Source organism: Corythoichthys intestinalis, chromosome 7 (assembly GCF_030265065.1).
Source record: "Corythoichthys intestinalis isolate RoL2023-P3 chromosome 7, ASM3026506v1, whole genome shotgun sequence".
Classification (NCBI taxonomy): domain Eukaryota; kingdom Metazoa; phylum Chordata; class Actinopteri; order Syngnathiformes; family Syngnathidae; genus Corythoichthys; species Corythoichthys intestinalis.
In genome coordinates this window covers 32,679,575-32,701,980 of record NC_080401.1, presented here as the reverse complement: position 1 = coordinate 32,701,980, position 22,406 = coordinate 32,679,575, and the positions used below count along the sequence as shown (strand labels likewise).

General features: G+C 37.8%; 2 protein-coding genes across 5 annotated transcripts in view; one reads left to right on the top strand and one right to left on the bottom strand.

The window, feature by feature from the left end:
• Positions 1 to 16,235, bottom strand: part of si:dkeyp-51f12.2 (uncharacterized protein LOC100151460 homolog) — a 44,429-nt gene extending 28,194 nt beyond the window's left edge. For all 3 annotated transcript variants that reach the window (XR_009063797.1, XR_009063798.1, XR_009063796.1), the window contains exon 1: positions 15,996 to 16,235. The gene's annotated coding sequence lies outside the window, so the exon portion shown is untranslated. The remainder of the gene's footprint in view (positions 1 to 15,995) is intronic.
• On the top strand, positions 617 to 18,533 carry si:ch211-121a2.4 (transmembrane protein 205). 2 transcript variants are annotated; one of them, XM_057840539.1, is made up of 4 exons: positions 617 to 695; positions 1,254 to 1,446; positions 5,559 to 5,722; positions 12,330 to 18,533. In XM_057840539.1, the coding sequence occupies exons 2-4, from the start codon at positions 1,347 to 1,349 to the stop codon at positions 12,630 to 12,632; spliced, it is 567 nt and encodes a 188-aa protein (XP_057696522.1). In that variant the 5' UTR covers positions 617 to 695; positions 1,254 to 1,346; the 3' UTR covers positions 12,633 to 18,533. The 2 variants fall into 2 exon arrangements, with proteins under 2 accessions (XP_057696522.1, XP_057696521.1); XM_057840538.1 differs by having other exon boundaries at positions 646 to 852.
• The last annotated feature ends 3,873 nt before the right edge of the window (positions 18,534 to 22,406 follow it).

Here is a 22,406-nt window from a genome sequence, read left to right as displayed (position 1 = left end):
GGCACTCATGCTATTTGGACGAATAATGGTTAATTTCTGTCATTTTTTTTCTTTCGCCAGGATTAAATGTTTTTGGGGGTATTTCTTTGGCTTAACGTGGTTATGTAATAGGTTATAGTACAGTATAATAATAACAGTTCATGTAGATAACTTTGTGCTGAGAAAAAAAAATACCATTGTTTTAAAAAAGATCAATCATTGTAAGCAGTTACTCACAATGTTACTCATGATTGTTTTCACCAAATAGTTTTTTCACTTGTACTTGAGTGCATCTTTTGGAAGACTACTTTTACTTTTACTTGAGTAATATATTTTTTTGCAATAACGAGTAAAATTTTGGGATACTCTACCCACCTCTGCATATTTTATACAACGCAATACTTTTTAGTTGTATTTTATTAATAAGAACATGGAGGGATTTGGAAGCTTGGTGGATTAATAGCATTTTAGTGGGGTAAATTGATTCGACATGCAGGTATGAAACGGCATTACAAAGAAAAGTAGCTCACAATTTGTAAAAGATAGATGACCCCTAAAAATATGACTAACTAGGAAAAACTATAAGCGGTGCGTTCAAGGACAACACGGGAATTGTAATAAGGCATTCTCGGAGAGGAGGAGGGACCTCTCTGCCGTTGTCGCCTCCCAAATACTCAAGCCGTTGACATGTCAAGTGTCGAAGCCGTCCTTGAAACGCAAGTGTTGTTACTGTTCAACGATTTTTCATAGAGCACTGGCTCCAAACTCGGTTGAACGAGTTTTGGTTTTTTTTTGGCGGAGTAATACACGGCTCGTCAGCCCAGGTGCTCAACTCGTCTAGCACTCGGTTAATCTTCGCAGTCGCTGACACAGGTAGAAATTATATACTATTCTTAATATTGACATGAGCTACGTGGTTATAAAATGGGTTTTCTGTCAAATGTTAATGTAACACTTTGCTTTGAGTTGTAACCTTGCGCACCACTTGTTACTTCGCTTGTCTGTCAAACTTTCACTCTGTGTACGTGACGTGTAAAACCTGGCGACAGTCGCTTTCTTTCCTTACTGAGCTCCTAGTTTGTAATTTAAAGCGTAATGTGACATTATATGCAGTTTTAACCTCAGCTAGCAGTTAGCCGCGCAACGATAGGCGGTCAAACGTTTCCTTGACAACAGCAATGATTTGCTCGGCATTATTTTGTGATATATACGGTATGTTCTAGACTACTTTTGGGACTGTCCAAATGTTTTTATTAGACATGTCTTCCCAACAGCTTTGCGGCACAAGACTTGACTGGCCGGCATTTCCGGAAACGTTTTAGGATTTGGACAACCTCCCCAAAGGCAAGGGTGGCACGGGAACGAGAATGGCCACCGACCAGGAGCCCTCATTCACTGTCAAGATGGCCCAACTGATGCTGCTCTCCACTTACTGGGGAATGCAAATTTGGGTCACCTTCATTTCAAGTTGGTGCCACACCCTCATAAAACCTACAACACGCACATGCCAATTTTGAACGGCTGACCTGTTCACCTATCACCTAATTCAGACTTGGAATTGCAGCAAAACTAGTTTTCAATAGACACTTAAAAAAGTAGTGACTAATTTGAACCTTAAAAGAACCTTCCACTTGAAACCCTTTCATGCACGAATTAGTTCGTTTATTTATTTATTTTTTTACATTCATATAGGACAGAGATATATTTTGCGGCAACCACTTGCTTTCCAGTTGTAGCATTAGTGTTAGCTGCATGTATTTCAGTTTAATTTTCTACATATATGGCTGAAAACATTCAGGTGACTTGAAGTTCTGCTCTGAGACCCCCAATTTGGCCAAATTTCAAAATGGTCCAATATGCAAGCACGTGGGTTACATAATGGGAAGGCTTAAAATCTCAATTTTCTGGGGCAAGAAAATTATTGAACAGGAGGGCATTTTTAAAAAAGAATTTTAAAAAAATCCCTAAACCCTGACTCGAGGTGAGACAGCATAATTAAAGACACCATGATTTTAACGAGATTATCACGTACTCACCTTGTTTCGATCCAAAAAACTCAGTGTAGCATGTCTCACCGAGTGTCAAGTAGACATGTGCCGGTTACCGGTTTCACGGTTTACCGTGGTGTGAAAACGTCACGGTTTCAAAACCACTAAAATTTTCCGTCATACCTTAGTACGGTATTCGCTATTTTTCATGTGCCAAAATGCAGCCGAAGTGGCTTGGTGCGGCAGCGCTCACCCCTTCCCATTTGTTGCCTTGAGTGTCAGTGATGCTATTCTGCTAAACAGCCTGCAAACCCACAAACAAATCCTCCAAACACAAGGCGTACTTTTCTTCAATTTATTGAGCTCTCAAATCGTGGCGAAATATACAAATGAATACATTTAAAACGTTGTACAATTATATTTTTCCACGTGTGATTAGGTTCAACAGCATAGCAGTAGCACCATTAAAAAGTTCGCCAAAAACAAAACGCACATTTTCCTTTCAAATTCAATATACAAACTAACTAAAACTTACAAAGACGAATGTTAGCCTAGGCTAAGCTGGGAGAGCAGCTTTGTTGTGGTTTTATGTCTCACAGCCGCTGAGTGAGAGACAAGCTTGAATGAAGGGGGGGAAAGAAAAAGAATCGCGTCAAAGATCGCTAATTGAGAAAAGGAGGTCTCACTCCTCACTTTTTTTTTTAGATGAAACCTTTCCTCAACAATATTTAATTTTAACTAATTTATAAAACTAACTTATACATTTTCAACTAACTTATTAACTTATGAATTCTTTGTTCTTTTTAACACAAAGGCATGGCATCATGTAGACTAGAGTTGACACAGTGGCTGAAAATGGCGAAACTTCACTTGAGCTTCCCCCTTTAAAAAAATCATACAGTATATATTTTTAATTTTATTTAGAAGTCTTTTTACTCTTTATAGCAATTATTTAGTTCTTACTCTAATATTGAGCAACTTGAGCTGTGGCTGTGGGTATAGTCTAGGTTCTATTTATTTTAATTTTATATAAAATATGTTATTTTTTGTTTATTTATTTTCACATTATATTCATGTTCCTATTTGCAAATATGTTTTGAAAAAAAATCCTGTTCAATGGAAATTTTTTTTTTTTTTTTTTTAAACCCATACATCTCAAAATTTTGGAGCTATAATTGCAATACCGTGATACCGTGAAACCGCGGTATTTTTGCTCACGGTTATCGTACCGTGAAAATCTCATACCGGCACATGCCTAGTGTCAAGACACAGCTGTGAATGGCCACAGCCGGACTGGGAATTTTATGGGTCAAACACGGTAATATAACAAGAGTCGCAATGCAGAAATCGCAGACATGAAGGAGTGGTCGAGATTTTCTTTTTCAAATATTTACCCTTTTAAACGTTTTTTTTTTCTTCTATTTTTCTTTGGATTGATTATTTATCATTTTAAATATCGGGGAAAATGCGACTGTAACAAAAAAAAAAAAAAAAAAAAAATTACAATCAAGCGATCGTTATGAGGTACAAATTCGTGACATATTTACAGACATTATTTTTTTCATTGTGACATAATTTGTTTAAAAGTTTAAAATATGCAAGTAAATAATTTTATAAAGGCTTTTTTAAAAAACTAAATATTAGACATCAATTAATGATTTTAAGCTAAAAATGATACATTTCAAAAATTCAATATTACTTAGCTTCTTTTTATGGCTGGGTTGAGAAAAAAGCGTTTGCGCGTTGTCTGTAAACGGGGGTCTCCTGGGTAAAACGGACAAATTAAAAATAGTTCTGGGGCTTAATGCGCCATGAAACTGCTATGGCAGCATATAGACATATTGTTCTATCAAACAACAGTTCTTTTGGCTTAAAACACAGCAGTTTATTTTAAAGAGGAGTGCAAGAGCAGAAACAGCTTTTTCAGGCTTGTCTTTGTTTTCCGCCATATTTATTATATTCATGTACTTATGCATCCCTCAATGCTTTTTGATGTACAGAACAGGCCAAAAGTTAAGACACACCTTCTCGTTCGTACGTTTGCTTAATTTTCCTGACTATTTACATTGTAAACTCTCACTCAAGGTAATAAAACTCTAAATGAACATGTGTGGAATGATGTACTTAGCAAAAAAAAAAAAAAAAAGGTGAACTGTCTAAAAACATGTATAATATTCTAGTATCTGTAAAGTAGCCCCCCTTTGCTCTGATTACTTTTTTGCACACTCTTGCCATTCTCTTGATGAGCAACAAGAGGGCGTCATTTAAAATGGTTTTTGACTTCACAAATATGCCTTTTCAGGGTTATTTAGTGGAATTGATTGCTTTATCAATGAGGTTGGGACTAGGCATGTGCTGGTAAGGAGATTCTGACGGTATGATATCCTTAAGTCAAAATATCACGGTTTCACAGTATCACGCATTCTGAAATACAGCTCTAAAATGTGTTAATTTGAGATATCTGGGTTTAAAAAATAAAAAATAAACTTTTTCCCATTGAACAGGATTTTTATTTTTCAAAACATTAGCAAACTGGAACATAAGTATAATGTTAAAAATGTTAAGTTAAAAATATTTTTTTTTCTAAAAATAATGAAATATTCTTAACAAACCTAAAATAAATGCAGTCCATTAGGTGACCCACAGCCGCAGTTCAACATTATTACCATCGGAATGAAAACAATTATTTTCCATAAAAAGCACGTGTGTATATGTTTACATTATACACACATGCTCAACACAGACAGTTGCCAGAGAGAGAAAAAAAAACAAGTTTTACCACCGCTAGACAGACAAAACACGCTGGAGTTAACGCCCGTAGCTGGTGGAAAACAGTGTTTACTAACTTTTAATATTGTATAAATGCGAAATTATATTGGAGGTATTGCCTCCTCGGCCTCCACAAACACGTTTTACATGTCTGTTGGCCCTTCTCCTCTAAGCCGCGTCTTTTCTGTAGCCGAAGTATTCCCGTACCAGCGATTTCGTTTTCTTCGATGGGGGGAAAAAGTTCAGAAGTTTCACTGATACCTTAGGGTACGTTAAGACAGAAATTTTTGCGGTTTTGAAACCCTGATGTTTTCATACCACTACTTAAAACCGGTAATCGGCACATGTCTAGTTGGGGCCTTCATTTGTGTAGCATTGAATGAGGTGTGTCCAAACATGTGGCCTGTACTGTACATTTGTTAAATGCAAATTCAGCCATCAATGGGTTAACTTTGACCAGACAAACAACACCTTGTTTTAGTGGCGCAAATAATAATAGTTAAAGAAAATTGATTTTTTTTACCATCCATAAATAAAATTGGATACTGAAGATAGCACTTTTTGACTTCTTCATTCATTCATTCAATATATTTTTGCCACGTGTTTTCTTGTCAAAGGCAGCTAAGGTTAAGGTGTGTCCTGGATCGTTAGTGACTGACTTTCATGACTGCACGGAGAAAGTGGAGCAAAGGTTGTCAAGTTATACGTCACAAAATTTGGCTTCAGGCTCCACTTGGCTACCGGATGCCACATTTTTCCATTTTCAAAACTTGTTATTGAAGTTCATTTTAAAAAAGCAAATTTGCACTGGTGTTCCAACAGGTTTTGTGATGGACAACCACCTGAACAGACACACGTACGGCTTTATTCAGAGCCGCCTGGTCCCGTTTTATCTTCACCTGGGTTCTGCCTGTGCCTTCTTCAACCTCACGATTTACGCCGTGTACCATCCTAGCGACATGCTGGACGAGCGAGAGGCCTTCCAGGTGGGTTTCCACATAATTGTCACCTCCCGTTAATGCCTGAATTTACATTATATTTACAATATATATATATATATATATTATATACTGTCATGTTTTTTTGCTCCCGATCCGATCGTTTTAGTTTGAGTATCTGCCGATCCCGATATTTCCCGATCCGATTGCTTTTTTTTTGCTCCCGATTCAATTCCAATCATTCCCAATAATTTTTCCCGATCATATACATTATGGCAATGCATTAAGAAAAAAATGGATCAAACTCAGACGAATATATACATTCAACATACAGTACATAAGTACTGTATGTTGATCCTCAAGAATGGCATTTACATTATTAACATTCTTTCTGTGAGAGGGATCCACGGATAGAAAGACTTGTGACTTTGTATATTGTGACTAAATATTGCCATCTAGTGTATTTGTTGAGCTTTCAGTAAATGATACTGTAGCCATGCCCAAATGCATGATGGGAAGTAGAACCATGACTGTGCGTAGTGCTACCAATTGATATATCTTCTCTGCGTTGGGAAATAACATAAGGTGTTAAGAAAAAGATCAATTGCTACCTTGCTTCCCCACATTGCTTCCCATGATATTTCTGATCGTAGGGAGAGGGATTGTAAGGCTTTAGCCAATTAAAAAAAGGCTCCAAAGGCTGCCAAAATTCACTGTAATTATTTTATGCTGCCTTTTATCTCTCTATATAGGTAAAACGGCGCCATTACAGATTGAGCGCAACATGCATTAATTGCGTTAACTATTTTAACGTGATACATTTAAAAAAAAAATTAATTACCGCCGTTATCGGGATAAATTTGATAACCCTACCTTAAGCCTAAACTAAAGACTCTGGATTAGTGACGAGATTTGTCGTTCACTTGAGTAAACGAATCCATTCCGGTTCGTTCAGTAAAAAGATTCGTTCAAACAAATCGTTCAACGAATCGTTCGCCCCCCTCATCTACCTCCCAGCCCAAACGAATCGTTCGGTTACTGAACGGGAAGTGACGTTGCCGAACGAATCACCAAAGACCGCTTCGCAGTATAACTGAACGGGAAGTGACATTGCTTGGTCCCTCCCTCTCTTCCATATTGACCACTCGTCGTAGTTTCAGAAATGAGTGACAGGCGGTATCATTCTGCTTTCACAGACAGCCTCGTCTCCCTCCTGCTGCTGCAAAAGCGAGGGAGAACTTCCGCGTCGTCTGTCCTAGTTCTATGGGCTCAAAGTCATGGCTCGTGCTTGCATTTCGATTTAGGACACGGTTAAACATTTTCCTTTTGTGAGGGGAGTAGGGGGCGGGGTCGCACGGACTTTCTTTAGCAGGTTCTTGATCACACATACAATCACATATACAGCATGTTTGCTGTCACGAAAATAAAAATACATCGAAAGTTTAATTTCTGAATATGGAACGACCAACACATCATATTTACATCTCGCTCTGTTGTATTTTTGTTTTTTTGTATTAAGATGATCGTGTTGAATTTTTGCACTGGTATTAATAAATAAAATAATCCGGTCAGCTCCCGTCGTCCCCGCATCTCAGATCGTCAAATGCTGACGAGAAATAATTGTTTGCTCTTTACGATGTCGCCTTTCTACTCTCATTAGTCTGTTAAGAAAAATGTAGACATACTGCGACATCTCCCGTGTCCGCGTGCTTTGTTTTTGGGCGCTTGAGTAGCACATGATGGACGGATTGACGTAATTTGTCAAACCAACCAACACCTGACACGAAAAAGAAAAAAAACACTCGGAAAAAAATTACATGTATATACAGTTTCATTGCAAATCAGTATTATGGTGATCATATTGTTTTTTTGCACTGGTATTAATAAATAAAATAATCCGGTCAGCTCCCCTGTCGTCCCCGCATCTCAGATCGTCAAATGCTGACGAGAAATAATTGTTAGCTCTTTACGATGTCGCCTTTCTACTCTCATTAGTCTGTTAAGAAAAATGTAGACATACTGCGACATCTCCCGTGTCCGCGTGCTTTGTTTTTGGGCGCTTGAGTAGCACATGATGGACGGATTGACGTAATTTGTCAAACCAACCAACACCTGACACGAAAAAGAAAAAAAACACTCGGAAAAAAATTACATGTATATACAGTTTCATTGCAAATCAGTATTATGGTGATCATATTGTTTTTTTGCACTGGTATTAATAAATAAAATAATCCGGTCAGCTCCCCTGTCGTCCCCGCATCTCAGATCGTCAAATGCTGACGAGAAATAATTGTTAGCTCTTTACGATGTCGCCTTTCTACTCTCATTAGTCTGTTAAGAAAAATGTAGACATATTGCGATATCTCCCGTGTCTGCGTGCGTTGTTTTGGGCGCTTGAGGAGCACATGATGGACGGATTGACATAATTTGTCAAACCAACCAACACCCGACACGCTGACACGAAAAAATAAATAAATAAAACACTCGGGAAAAAATTGACATGTATATACAGTTTCATTGCAAATCAGTATTATGGTGATCATACTAAATATTTTTTTCTGTGCACATATGAGGTAAATATCGCTGCCATGAAGCCTCCATATAGTGACAGTTCTCTGCCCGCTTCACTGCCGTCACGCGACCGCAGCTCAGCTTTTGCTTGCCTCATAGCTACCCGTGTTTTAAATTACTGTAAATTTGATAGTATGTCGTCATAGGCAGTCACGAGTTTGTTGAGAAAAGTACTACTCTAAACAATGCTCGCTAGATTTGTGTGGCGTTTTTGTCTGTTTGAGCAGCATTTGATAGGCTCCACGTTAACAAATATGTGACAAAGTCATTTCCTTTCATTTTCTGATTCGTTCACCGCATAGTCATTACTGGAAAATCAAGTTAGCAGCAAGCTAGGTCAGGAACCGGTGTTCTGCCAACATCTGCTACATCGGCGAAACGTCCTACATTAGTCGAATTTGACACCTAAAGTACTACCGTGCGCTCTTAACTTGTTTTGTTTAGATGCATACAGGAATAAGGTACTAAAAAAATGCCTGCAGAAAATACTTAAATGTAGTTATATCAAATAAGGATGGTTTAAACACGCTACGTGACTAATGTGGTCAACTGCTTCAAAGCTAACACAAAAAAAACACAATGGTTAAAAGTATGAGAGGGTAATACATGCAAAAAGTATCTTTGAGGCTGTGAAAAGGTTCTAAATAACTAAATAAAAACAAAAATAGTGCGTAATCACCGCCTCTAACCGATGTGCGCATGCGTGTGAATGCATGCGCAAGCGCCCTGAGCATTGTGTAGGACGTTTCGCCGCGTAGTAAGGAATTGCCGAACACCGGAGGACCGAGTCACTGAACGGGAAGTGACAAAACTCAGTCTTGCCCCCCTGCCTGCACGCTGGCTGCTTATTGGCCACACGTGGACGTGAGTGACAAACGCCCTGATTCTGTTACCGCTCCCTCCCCTGCCCGCGATGAGGCTGGCGTCTGATTGGTCGTGTGCGATGTCAGAAGACGCTGCCGCTTGCTCAACGCCCTCCCACGCAGCGAACAAGCACCACCTTCATAGAACGAATCAGTGCAGATGATGATTAGTTCGGTCTCGTTCACCAAAACAATTCGTTCAAAAAGAACGAATCGTTCGCGACCGATACAACACTACTCTGGATGAGTGTAACATATTATGTCTGTAACGTTAAATACAATTAGAAAACGATTTAATTAAAAAATATATATATATTAAAAAAAGGCATGGCCGATATTTTTTTGCTGATTCCGATACTTTGAAAATGATGTGCATCTCTACTGTATGTATATATATATATTATGAATTTGCTTATACTGTATATAAAATCCAATTTAAAAAAAAAAAACAAAACATCAGAAAATCCTAAATTAAAAAAAAAAAAAGATTAAAAAAAATAAAACAAACAGACATGAAAAATTGTGCGAAAATCAAAAATGAAAAAAAAAATTGGGAGGTAAATATAAATTCCTCCTTTTTTAAGAAGAAATTCATTTTTTTAAATTTAAAAAATATACAGTCGTGAAAAAAAATTAGGACACCCCATTAAATATTTAGTTCTTTATTAAAAATGTTCACATATCAATGTCTGATATTGTTTTTATTTATCTCTGGAAAAGAACGTTATTTAATTGCAGGTAAACAACAACAATTTATATTGTTTTACTCATTAAACCAAATTCATCAACAAAAGTGCATATTCTAACAAATGAAAAAGTTAGGACACCCTACGACCTAATCGCTAGTGTTACCCCATTTGGCTGAAATAACTTCAGTGAGATGCTTTTTGTAGCATCTACAAGTCTTTGATATCGGTCTGAAGAATCGCATCTTGCGGTCTGCTCTTGGGATGAACTTGCTTGGATGGCCAGACTTGGCATGTTGGCAGTTGTTTTGAATGTCCTCCACTTGTAGACTATTTTCCGGACAGTGTAATGGCTGATTTTATATTCTTTTGAGATATTTTGAAATCCCTTACCAGACTCATAAGCGTCTACAATCTTCTTTCTGAAGGCCTCACAGCACCTTTGATCTCACCATGGTGTTCTCTCTCACTTCAACGGTCAGTCACTGTTGAAAGTATTCTGTATTGAGGAGTGGGGCAAACTTTATTCATATCTATGTCAAAGACTGGTAGATGGCTACAAAAAGCGTCTCACTGAAGTTATTTCAGCCAAAGGGGGTAACACTAGCTATTAGGTGGTAGGGTGTCCTAACTTTTTCCTCAGTTAGAATATGCATTTTTGTTGATAAATTGGTTTTAATGAGTAAATCAATGTTAATTTTTGTTGTTTACTTGCAATTAAATGACATTCTTTTCCAGAGATGAAGACAAACAAGATCAGACATTGCTATGTGAACATTTCTTCATAAAGAACTGAATATTTAATGGGGTGTCCCAATATTTTTACATGGCTGTATGTAATGCGGTTTCTATTTGTATGTACTTACGTATTCCTCCGATCATTCATGGACTGTATATGTATTTGTTAAATGTAAAGCAAGCATCAAGCGGTTAAAGTGGTTACAATAGGAATGTTGTAGGATCTGTTTCCTAATTTGGAGTGTTATAATTGATTATATGGCAAAGTTACTGTGTTAAAGTAACTTAAAGTAGTTACTTTCATAATTAAACAACTAGTAATTAGTAGTGTTGCACCGATACCATTTTTTGGGCCCGATACCAATACAGATACCTGGCTGTGCAGTATCGGCCGATACCGATACCATTCCGAGCCCACTCTGTTAGCAAAAAAAAAAAAAAAAAACACACACATATTTTATATATATGTGTGTGTGTGTGTGTGTGTACGTATAAGGGATGCAACGATACAGTTAAGTCATGGTTCGGTACGATTTTTGATACATTTCAATACATTTAATGCTCTGAAACAGAAAATACAACTGTTATTATTATTATTATCTTTATTTGCTAACAAGCAAAAATAACTTCATATAAACAAGCATTTTAGTGCATAATATTTATGTGCTTACTTCTTACTGATCTGAAGAAATTTTGTATGTAAGTGCTGAGAACAATCTTTACTGTTTGTAAAGTGGGGCACACTGTTGATTGCTGCAGCTCTCTTAGCAGCTATATTTACCATATAAGCAAAACATCCTATTTGTGGTCCGAGTCCATCTGTAACATGTACTGGATTAACAGTATTTGCAGCATGATCTATGGTCACTGGTGTGGATTGATTTGGCCTGCTTAACTTCCATTCAGTCATGGCGGTTTCTAATTCATCAATGTAGTATATGGACTACATGTCGCTCTGGGCTCACGCAGCTAATGGCATGGGGTCTAATGTAGCACATCTAGGTTGCTATTTGATGACATCTGGTGTGTGCGCGCGAGAGTTGGCATGGGATCAAACATAGGACATCTAGGTTGCTATTTGATGATATCTAGTGTGCGCGCTGCGCCGCTTGTTTTCTGGCCACAGAAGTCACTTCTGCTCATTACTGCACAGCACATATGACAATCGACTTTCATAAACAGGATGAGTTTGAAGTTCTTGTTAAGTGGCGCTCTTAATTTGCCACTCATTGTTCATCATGAAACCATGAGTTTGCTTAGTATCCCACGGGTTTAACCTTTCTGATCCCATCGGCACTATCGGTATCGGTATCGGCAGGCTTTAGCTTACGCATGGTAGGCGTTTGTGAAAGCCATGTTAGATGAGCAGCGTAACATCACGGAAATGCGTTGCACTTTACATCCTTAAAATTGGAGATGAAGGAGTTGATTTCGTTTGGTAATTTCGAGACAAAGAAATACAGATGTCATGCATCGGGAATTGCGAAGTTAACTCACGTGGGGAGGACAGTACATTTGCGTTCATGTGATGCCAGTACATGGTATCGGCGCCCTAAATGTTGGTACTCGTCGATAACGATACCACCAATTCGGGCCGGATCGGCGCCCCCTGCCGTTACTGGTATCGGGGCAACTTTAGTAATTAGTTACGTTTTTAAGGACGTAACTGCAGTATAACTAAAAGTTGAACAACACTGATCATGGAGTGTTTTGAATGGATACAGTGTAGTGTTGTAACGCTAAAGCCAAGCCACTTGCGTCGTTTTAAAAGTGACTTTTTTCCCCCTCTCGCCACAGATTTTCATCTTCTTCGTCTCGGTAACAGTGGCGGCCGTCAACGCCCAGTGGTTCGGCCAGATGACGTCAGAGATCATGGCAGACATGCACCTGGTGGAGCAAGCTTGCGGACTGGGACAAGACATCGGCCTGTCGTCCAACCGTGAGGCCTACGCCAAATTGCGCGAGACGGACGCCAAGTACCGCCACCTCAGCGGGCGACTGCGCCTCTACCGGCTGCTGTCGTCGCTGTGCAACGTATGCTGCTTGGCCTGCAACTTCTGCAGCCTGAGTTACATGGCCGAAAACCTCAGCACGCTGTGACGCGGAAGCGACGTCGCTTTGTTTTTAGGAGGAAGCTGTAAGTTATGAATTTAATGAATCCTTTTTTTTTCTCCGTGCGTGGTTAAAACATTCTTGGGAAAGTTAACTTAGGAGGCCACCAAAGAAGGCTGGTGATGGCAAAAAAAAAAAACATGGGATAACCAATCATCCTGCTTCTGTGAATTTACATGGGTTTACCATTGGTAGACATTAATTCAATCCATTTGAATTGAGAGTTTGTGAGCAAATGCATCTTTGTTCATCGCTGCCAACCTCTCACTTCAAAAGGATTGGACGTCTGTTGCTGTCAATGGCAGCCAATGAGTTTAAGCATCAATGGTTTTCTTTGCCGTGTTAAAACTCAATGGTGATTGACGGTATATATTGTTGCAAAGCTATACACAATCACACAAATATACACCATGTAGCCTATATATCGATCCAAAGAAAAAAAAATTGAAAAACAACATTTATAAGGGTAAATATATGAAAAAGAACATCTCGACCACTCCTTGATGTCTGCATCGCGACCCTTGTTATATTACCATGTTTCACCCATAAAATCCCCCAAAAATCCAGCGGTGGCCATTCACAGCTGTGTCTCGACACTCAGTGATACATGCTACATGGAGTTTTTGGATCAAAACAAGGCGATAATATCTCGTTATCCCTTTCTTAATCGTATTTTTTTATGACAGTGGTTAAGCTATACACAATCACACAGATATACACCATGTAGCCTATATACAGTATTAGGTTTAGGCAATAATTAAATTGCGGTAATAAATCACACTACCATACACACAAAGCTACAGCAAATTCAAAGGTAGTTTATACTGTACAATAATGACGGACATATCCAAATCTGTCCTTCCATCTTCCTGTCCCTTCGGTAAATGAAGTCATAATGCACTTGTGATGTTACTGATAGCTAGGTAGACTATCGACGTCTTCTTAAAATAATCGCCAAAGTCATTTCCCAAAGATTTTTCAGGAAACACAAAAAATGAACCTTTAAAGTTTTAGTAAAAAGTGACATCAGCAGTTACTTTACAAGGGTGACGATATGTAGTAACATATTAAGTCATTGTATGTGGTGGAAAACACAGACAAGACTGAAAAAGCAGTTTCTTCTCTTGCAAGCCTCTTCAAAATAAACTGCTGTATTTTAAGCCAAAAGAATTGTTGTGTTTGAAAGAACAATATGTATATATGCTGCCATAGCAGATTCATGGCACCTTAAGCCCCCGAACCATTTTTAATTTGTCCGTTTTACCCTCAAAACCCCTGTTTACAGACGTCGTGCAACTGCTTTTGTTTCAACCCATCCATAAAACCTAGGTAATTAATTGTTTTTATTATTCAAAATGTCTGTCATTTTTAGCTTAAAATCATTAATTGATGTCTAATATCTCGTTTAAAAAAAAAAAAAGACAAAATTATTCACTTGCATATTTTAAATGTTAAAACAAATTACGTCACGATGAAAAAAATGGCGTCTGTAAAAAAGTCACGGATATCTACCTCATAACTATCGCTTAATTGTATTTTTTTTGTTACTATCGCATTTTCTCCGATATGTTAGATGATAAATAATCGATCCAAAGAAAAATTGAAAAACAACATTTATAAGGGTAAATATATGAAAAAGAACATCTCGACCACTCCTTGATGTCTGTGATTTCTGCATCGCGATCCTTGTTATATTACCATGTTTCACCCATAAAATACCCCCAAAATCCAGCTGTGGCCATTCACAGCTATGTCTCGACACTCAGTGATACATGCTACGTGGAGTTTTTGGATCGAAACAAGATATGTACGCGATAATATCTCGTTATGCTTTTCTTCATTGTATTTTTTTATGACGGTTAAGCCCGCCTGCTGCCGAGTTCAAGCTAGGCGCTAACGTTTATGAACATCTACATCACTGCCGCCTTGCGTACCGCTCTTGCTCTTTGCTGACGTAATTGCTTCATTAATTTCGATTTGGGAGACTTGACTGTTCAGACTGCCGACACATTCTGGAAAAATGTGGCCCAGATCGGATTTGATTCACATACGAAAGTGACCCAGATCGGATTTGAAATGGTTCACTTGTATGCGACTTGTCCCGTTCAGACAGTCAAGGTAAATGCCTCACTTGAGTCGGAAAAACACACAAAAAATCGTCCATTAAGACCCGCAGTATGAACATAGCCTCAGTGATTTTAAAAAGGCTTTTTCTTTGGTAGCTCTGATTTCAATGCGCGATTAAAATAATTGGATTCAATAATTTGTGAGGTAACTGAATTAACTAGTGGACTTGCCTAAAACACACACATCCACACACCACAATATATCATTACATCAAATGAAGTCGAAATAGGCCAGTTAAAGGAGATACCATAACTAATGCATATTCTATCAAACAGGCTTGCTGAACCAGTGGCGGAACAAATGTTAACAGGGCCCTGGTGCGAGGAGTATAAGTGCCCAAAACATGAATTTGATGCGAAAATTTAATTTGTATGACCATGAAAAATTCACTTGGCCTGAATTTATGTTTTGAAATATATATCAGTTAGGGCTGTCAAAATTATCGCGTTAACGGGCGGTAATTAATTTTTGTAATTAATCACGTTAAAGTATTTGATGCAATTAACGCACAAATGCCCCGCTCAAACACATTAAAATGACAGCACAGTGAAATGTGTACTTGCTGTGTTTTTCGGAGTTTTGTCGCCCTCTGCTGGCGCTTGGGTACGACTGATTTTATAGGCTTCAGCACCCATGAGCATTGTGTAAGTAATTATTGACATCAACAATGGCGGGCTACTAGTTTATTTTTTGATTGAAAATTTTACAAATTTTATTAAAACAAAAACATTAAGAGGGGTTTTAATATTAAATTTCTATAACTTGTAGTAACATTTATCTTTTAAGAACTACATTTTACCAAGGTTCACATAGTTCATGCAATTCATTCACGCTGCTCAGTCCTGCTACTCCGGTTTGGGCAGAACGAACAACCATCAGCAAGATTGGGTTGAGGTTTCCCTCCAGATAGACTTCATAACAAGTCTATGCTCTCAACTTCTCTAGATTTATCATATAAATTGTTTGTTGTCTGACCAAGATTAACTCTACATCCAGTGAGTAGATGTCCAATCCATTTGAACTGGGAGGGTCAATTTGTTGCCAACCAGACCATTTACCGCTGTCAATAAGAGTTACTAAATGCAAATCAAAAAATATTTACAAACCAGACTAGGGTGAATGCGAACAATGGCAAGGTGAAGATACGTGAAAAATTAAACCATAAACAAAAAAACTATCGATTAAATATAACATTTTACGCATAAATAAAGAGAAAATGCTCACCATTCATTTTGACTCGTCGGCCAACAATCAATCACTGTTGCCTTTTTGTTCGTATTCCATTCTTCTCACTTTTTGACTGATGCCGACATATTTTGCTTGAGCCATACTAAGCAGCTAGGACAAGGAAACGAATCACTTTACTACAAAGTTCCACGTCTGCCAGTGTGTGCCAGCAGCTTCCAGGGTTCTGCTCGTGCTACATCACAAAGTCCATTTGTTGTTCATCATCACACTTCTTTGCCATCACTGTCTGTCTTTCGTGGCATCACAAAAAGAAAAAAGTGACATCACGTGATGATGTCACATACTTACTGTATGTCATCCCCAAAAATTCTTAACTTGAGAGGCAGTTATGGGCCTGGTATGTACTCATTAGGAATGTCCCGATCCGATCACGTGATCGGAAATTAGGCCGATCGCACCATTTTTCAGAGGATCGTAATTTCAGTTAAAAAGTATATTTGTTTTTCAGCTTCATGCTTGTACAGCCTCTCACTTTCCCTCGAGTTGGCTATTTATAAAGTTAACGATGGAAAGACTCCACCATCAGTTGACAAGACAGCTCCCACAGACATTGCGCCATGCCTTTCCGTAGGAGGCCGACCTAGGCAGAACGTTGAGTTGGCTTTCACTGTGATAAACTCTAAACACAAGCTGCGTTGTAACGCCAGATTTAGGTGGAAATAGGACGAAGGTTTTACTGCATACAAGCAGGTAGGAGTGTCTCGAGTGATTTGGTCGAGGATTCAAGGTAAACATTATATTTTCTGCACCGTGCATTCACTTTGAAACAAAAATTAGCCTAACTTCAGCTTAAAATATTTACATAAAAATGAATGATAACTGCCCGTTTTTTTGCTTTTAACCAAGAGTCGAGACTGTTTCACATTCATATAGAAATTCCACAATTTAAGAATTTTTTTACAAGAATTTTTAACTCGAAAAGCTCCTTGTTTCGTGACGGCCGCCATGTTGGATTACACAATACTGTTAGTGTTGCTTGAAATATGTAAAATGAACGATAACTGCCCGTTTTTTGCTTTTAACCAATAATCTAGACTGTTTTACGTTCATATTTATAGAAATTCCATGATTTAAGCATTTATTTACAAGAATTTTCAACTCAAAAAGCTGTTTCGTGACGACCGCCATGTTGGATTACACAATATTGTAACTTAAAATATTTACGTAAAATAAACGATAACTGCCCGTTTTTTTTGCTTTTAACCAAAAATTTAGGCTGTTTTACGTTCATATCTAGAAATTCCACAATTTAAACATTTATTTACAGGAACTTTCAACTCAGAAATACTCGTTTCGTGACGGCCGCCATGTTGGATTACACAATACCGTAACTTTTGCTTGAAATATTTACGTAAAATGAACAATAATTGCCGTTTTTTGTTGTTGTTTTTTTTTAAATTTTGCTTTTAACCAAGAATCTAGACTGTTTTACATTCATATCTATAGAAATTCCGCAATTTAAGAATTTTCAACTTAAAAAAAGGCTTTGTTTTGTGACGGCCGCCATGTTGGATTTTGTATCGCCAAACAATAGTGGAATTCAACCTAAATCAGTGTGATTGTATATGGAAAAATGATAATTTTGCTTTTGTTGAGTAAAATGAAGATGATTCTGCATGCTTTCCTCCAGTATGAAGTTTCGGATATGAAAATTTATTAGCTGTTGAAAACTTTAAAAAAAAAAAAAAAAAAAATTGCTATTTTTGGCAAAAATTTATATATGTTAAATGTTGCTATTGATCTTGAAAATATAGGTGATTATCTCTGGATCTGGTGATTTTTGTGCATTCAGCAAAAGAGAATTTGAGCCATTTCATGTTTTGTTATACTTGTATAAAAAAATAATTGGGATTTTATTAGGGAACGACTTTCATTTTTTGATGTCGCTGCTCATAGAAAGTTGTATATTTCGGTTTTAGGTAAGTTTTTGAAAATAGGCCCCCTACAGATCGGCCCAGAGCCCCGACCTCTGATAGTGAAGTCTATGAACGATGTTTGACAGGGATGAAGGTTTGCCAGAGAAGCTTGGTAGCTCTTCTATCAAAGCCCTGAATGCGTCAATCATCGTTTAGCTAGTTAAACACTAGTGGTAGTGTGTTGTGGCAACTCATTGTGTCAGTGAGAGGCTGCTCACAGCAGCGTGAGCGGATTTGAGTGGGTTCACTCAATGAAGCATTTAATAAAGACAAGCATTTTTTTCTACGTTATTCTTGTTTAAAAATAATTTACATTATGAAGGCGTCACAATGGGACAGTAACATATTTAAACCTCAGTGAAGTTGTCCCCCCATCAGATGGGGATTGACTCCATTTTTAGCTTTTTTTAATCAAAATTGGGGGCCAACTTCACAGAGGTCAAGTTCAAAACTTTTTTTTTTTTAAACGGATCGGGACTATCAGCAGATTCTCAATCAGATGACTGACTATAGATATAATGGATGTCATTTGCTGAGCATAGTAAGTGGAAAGAGGTGAGAAACTCAATGCCATTTTTGTTTTGTGCCAGTTGTAGTCCATCAAAATCATTGACTTGTATTATCATGGGCAAGTTTATTTTTTTGCTGAAAAGATTTCTCATCATGGGGGTCCCTTAACACAACTCAAACGGACTAAAGAGAACTTTCAGAGTTAATTTAAAGTACTTCTATACTCCATGCATGCTTCACTAATGCCTTGATGAGTACACAGAGTCCTGACAATTTAACTAAGCCTGCCCCAAAAGGCCGTTTTTCTTACTTTCAATAGAGAGGGTTCAGGTCAACCACTCTGGGCAAACATGCACCTGTGCACATTTACCGAGCCTCTGCCTAGTCCCTGCTTGGCAAAACCACTTTTCTAGCCCACTTAAGACTGCTATTTTTTTGTACATTTCTGATGCTAATATGATGGGCCAAACACTCGTTGCCATATGTTTATGCTCGTACAAACATGCGTCATGCACGAGCTTAACACAGGCTGCAGTTACGCTTTAGGTCGGAGATGGCAAAAAAAAAGTGATAAACTCTGTATAGTCCTTTTAAGCTATTTTTCCCTAGTAACTTATGATCAAAACAGTGAAAGAGAAACATAGGGGTCTCTTATACTAAGTTAAACATAAAAAATAAATTTATTTTATAAGTTGGAAGAGGGCCTACTGCAGGATGTGTTCTGGTGCTACTGCACCTGTTGCTACCACCATAAAAACAATCCCATATTCAAAGATTCATGTGAAAGGTTTGTTTTTCAGTTGAGGGTGTTTGAAAAAAACAATAACGCAAAGACAATGCAATTTAGCCATTTTTTTAATGTGTGAGGTTTTGGTTCTTTCAGTGTGATTATAATAAGACGTTTTGTCCTTGTGAATTTGATTATGTTCAGCTTCACTGTATCTCATTCTTGTCAATGGCAGTGAATGTTATCTGCCCTGCAATACTCAGGAAAACATGATGTCATTTTGAAGTGTGAGGAACTTGATATATACAAAGTAGAGACTGACTCTGGAAATGAAATCTTTACTTGGTGTACTTGTATGTTGGTTGTTTATTAAAGAATTGAGCCCAAGGCAAACTGGCAAAACCTTTTAACCTTTTTTTTTTTTTTAATGACAGCTTAAAGCGGAAGTTCAGATTTTTTGACATCAGGTTTAATCTTCGAATTGGTCGGGGTTTAATTAGTTGGTGGAGTTGATTTCAACAATTTCCGTGCAGCAGTTCATAAGGTATATTTTAGTTTCAGGGCTCCAGAGTGGCTAGGCTAGTGAGTCAATGGGGCCAACTTAGCATGCCAATAAAAAACGATACAGATCTACGAACAGATTCAACAGTCAGTTGAATTCAAAATGCAGATCATTGTTCCAAAAAAAAACCATGCAGCCAAAACAATGTCACCAAAAAACTGCTGTAATTCATTTCATTCTGCAGGACTTTTTTTAGATGCGTAATACGACCACAATAGAAAGGAGTGCTTCGCCCACTCATTCATTCGAGGAAGGTAGGAAGTCAGACTTATCCCGCTCGGAGGGTACATGTACACTCAAAACGTTCCAAGTGAATAAAGAGGAAAGAAGGCAACATAAATAGTCTGAAATATCAAGAAATCTTAGCTGCCTCTTACATTCCTAACCATAAAAAGGGACAAATTCTGCAGCAGGATGGTTCTCCATTGCATACTTCAATCTCTCCCTCAAAGTTCCTCAACGCAAAGAAGATCAAGATCCTCCAGGGCTAGCCAGCCCAGTCACCAGACATGAACATCATTGAGCATGTCTGGGGTAGGATGAAAGAGGAAGCATGGAAGACGAAACCCAAGAATGTTGATGAACTCTGGGAGGCATGCAAGACTGCTTTGTTTGATGTTCCTGATGACTTCATCAATAAATTGTATGAATCCTTGCTGAACCGCATGGATGCAGTCCTTCAAGCCCATGGAAGTTGTACAAAATATCAAATTTGGATCTCACAGCACCACTACTTAATTTGCTTATGTTATGTAACATATTTTTGTATTTAAAGTAGGGCTGGCATAATTATCGCGTTAACGGGCGGTAATTCATTTTTAAAAATTAATCACGATAAAATATTTGACGCAATTGACGCACATGCCCCGCATGAACAGATTAAAATGACAGTACAGTGTAATCTCCACTCGTTGTGTTTTTTTGGAGTTTTGTCGCCCTCTGCTGGTGCTTGGGTACGACCTATGAGCATTGTGTAATTATTGACATCTACAATGGCGGGCTACTATATTTTTTGATTGAAAATTTTACAAATTTTATTAAAACGAATACATTAGGAGAGGTTTTAATATAAAATTTCTATAACTTGTACTAACATTTATCTTTTAAGAGCTACAAGTCTTTCTATCCATGGATAACTTTAACAGAATGTTAATAATGTTAATGCCATCTTGTTGATTTATTGTTACAATAAACAAATACAGTACTTATGGAACATATGTTGAATGTATAATATATCCGTCTTGTGTCTTGTCTTTCCATTCCAACAATAATTGAAAACTATGGCATATTTTATAGATGGTTTGAATTGCGATTAATTTTTAAGCTGTAATTAACTCGATTAAAAATTTTTAATTGTTTGACAGCCCTAATTTGAAGTACATTTTTTGTTCAATTTTCACACTACTTTCTTTATGCAAGAAAACTTTTCTCTTGCCAAAATTTGACCTTTGTCTTCATTAAATGATAAATCTTTATTCAGTGAAACAAATATATTTTTGTACATTCAATATCATTTGGGAGGGTTTAAGCTTTCATATGAGCCATTTCTGAAACCAATTGAAAAATTAAAAGTCAGGTTATTAGCAATTGTTTCTACAAAATGGATAAGCGAAAATACTTGTCAGGGACTGTATTATTATTTAATACTGTAATGTCCGTAACTACGTATAATATCCTGATATGTTTTCCGCGGCACCCTAAAGTGCAGGCAATGTTACTGTTGTTTTGGTCATGTGAATGCGGGAGTGAGATAAGACGTTGGGACGGGAGAGCTGCGAGTAGTACGAAGCGAGGGGGAGACGGGAGAGAAGCAAAAGTTTGCCATCACATGTGGCGGCAGTCTGCTGTTTTTTGTTTATTGTTTTCTTATTGTTGCCACAATAAAATGGAGAAAGCCATCAACGACTCCTCTCCTTCTTTCCCTCCATCGAAGGCTATTACAATACATTTAAAAAAAAAAAACGTTTTTAAATTCTTATTGCTTTCTATACATGAGAGGTGCCGGATCTGCCTAAATAAGTCCTGGAACACAGGGACGCCAAAATCAAGAGGTGCCAGATCTTACTCCAGCAAGATACGGCACAAATTAACCCCTGGTGGAGGTGTTCCAATAATGTTTTTTCCAGATCGGAGGTTGGAAACTCTGACTTCCCACCTTCCTCGAATGCAGCAACAGTTTGAGTTAACCGACGGCTGGCAATATGGTGAAATGTGCATTTAGAGGCTGTGGAAACATACAGAAGAAATGGGCAAAGGACAGTTTCCACAAATTCCCTATGAATAACAGGGAACAATATAAACTGGTTAATTGCTGATGGCTACGACATAAAAAATCAGTGGTGAAGAAAAAAAAAACTTGATATCACGCCGCCCTACTCCTCCGCAGAGTTGCTGGATTACAAATGTTCCTGTTCGTACTGCAATTATTGACATGCAATGGTAAGTTTAAATAACTTTATCCTGAAAACATAGCCAACACTTGATTGCATGGGTCAATGATGCTTTTCATGTGTGCCTTTTTTTTGTTGGCATGCTAAGTGGGCTCCAATTGACTCACGCTAGCTTAGCCGCTCTAGAGCCCTGAAACAAACAAACTACACGGAATTTGTTGAAATCCACTCCACCGACTAGTTAAACCTTCGCTAACTCGAAGATTAAGCCTGATGTAAAAA

Excerpts from the sequence above, each read along its gene's own strand:
- si:ch211-121a2.4 (XM_057840539.1), top strand. The coding sequence starts at position 1,347 with ATGGCCACCGACCAGGAGCCCTCATTCACTGTCAAGATGGCCCAACTG. Across the intron at positions 1,447-5,558 it reads TTGGGTCACCTTCATTTCAA|GTTTTGTGATGGACAACCAC; the intron begins GTTGGTGCCACA and ends GTGTTCCAACAG. Across the intron at positions 5,723-12,329 it reads ACGAGCGAGAGGCCTTCCAG|ATTTTCATCTTCTTCGTCTC; the intron begins GTGGGTTTCCAC and ends CTCTCGCCACAG.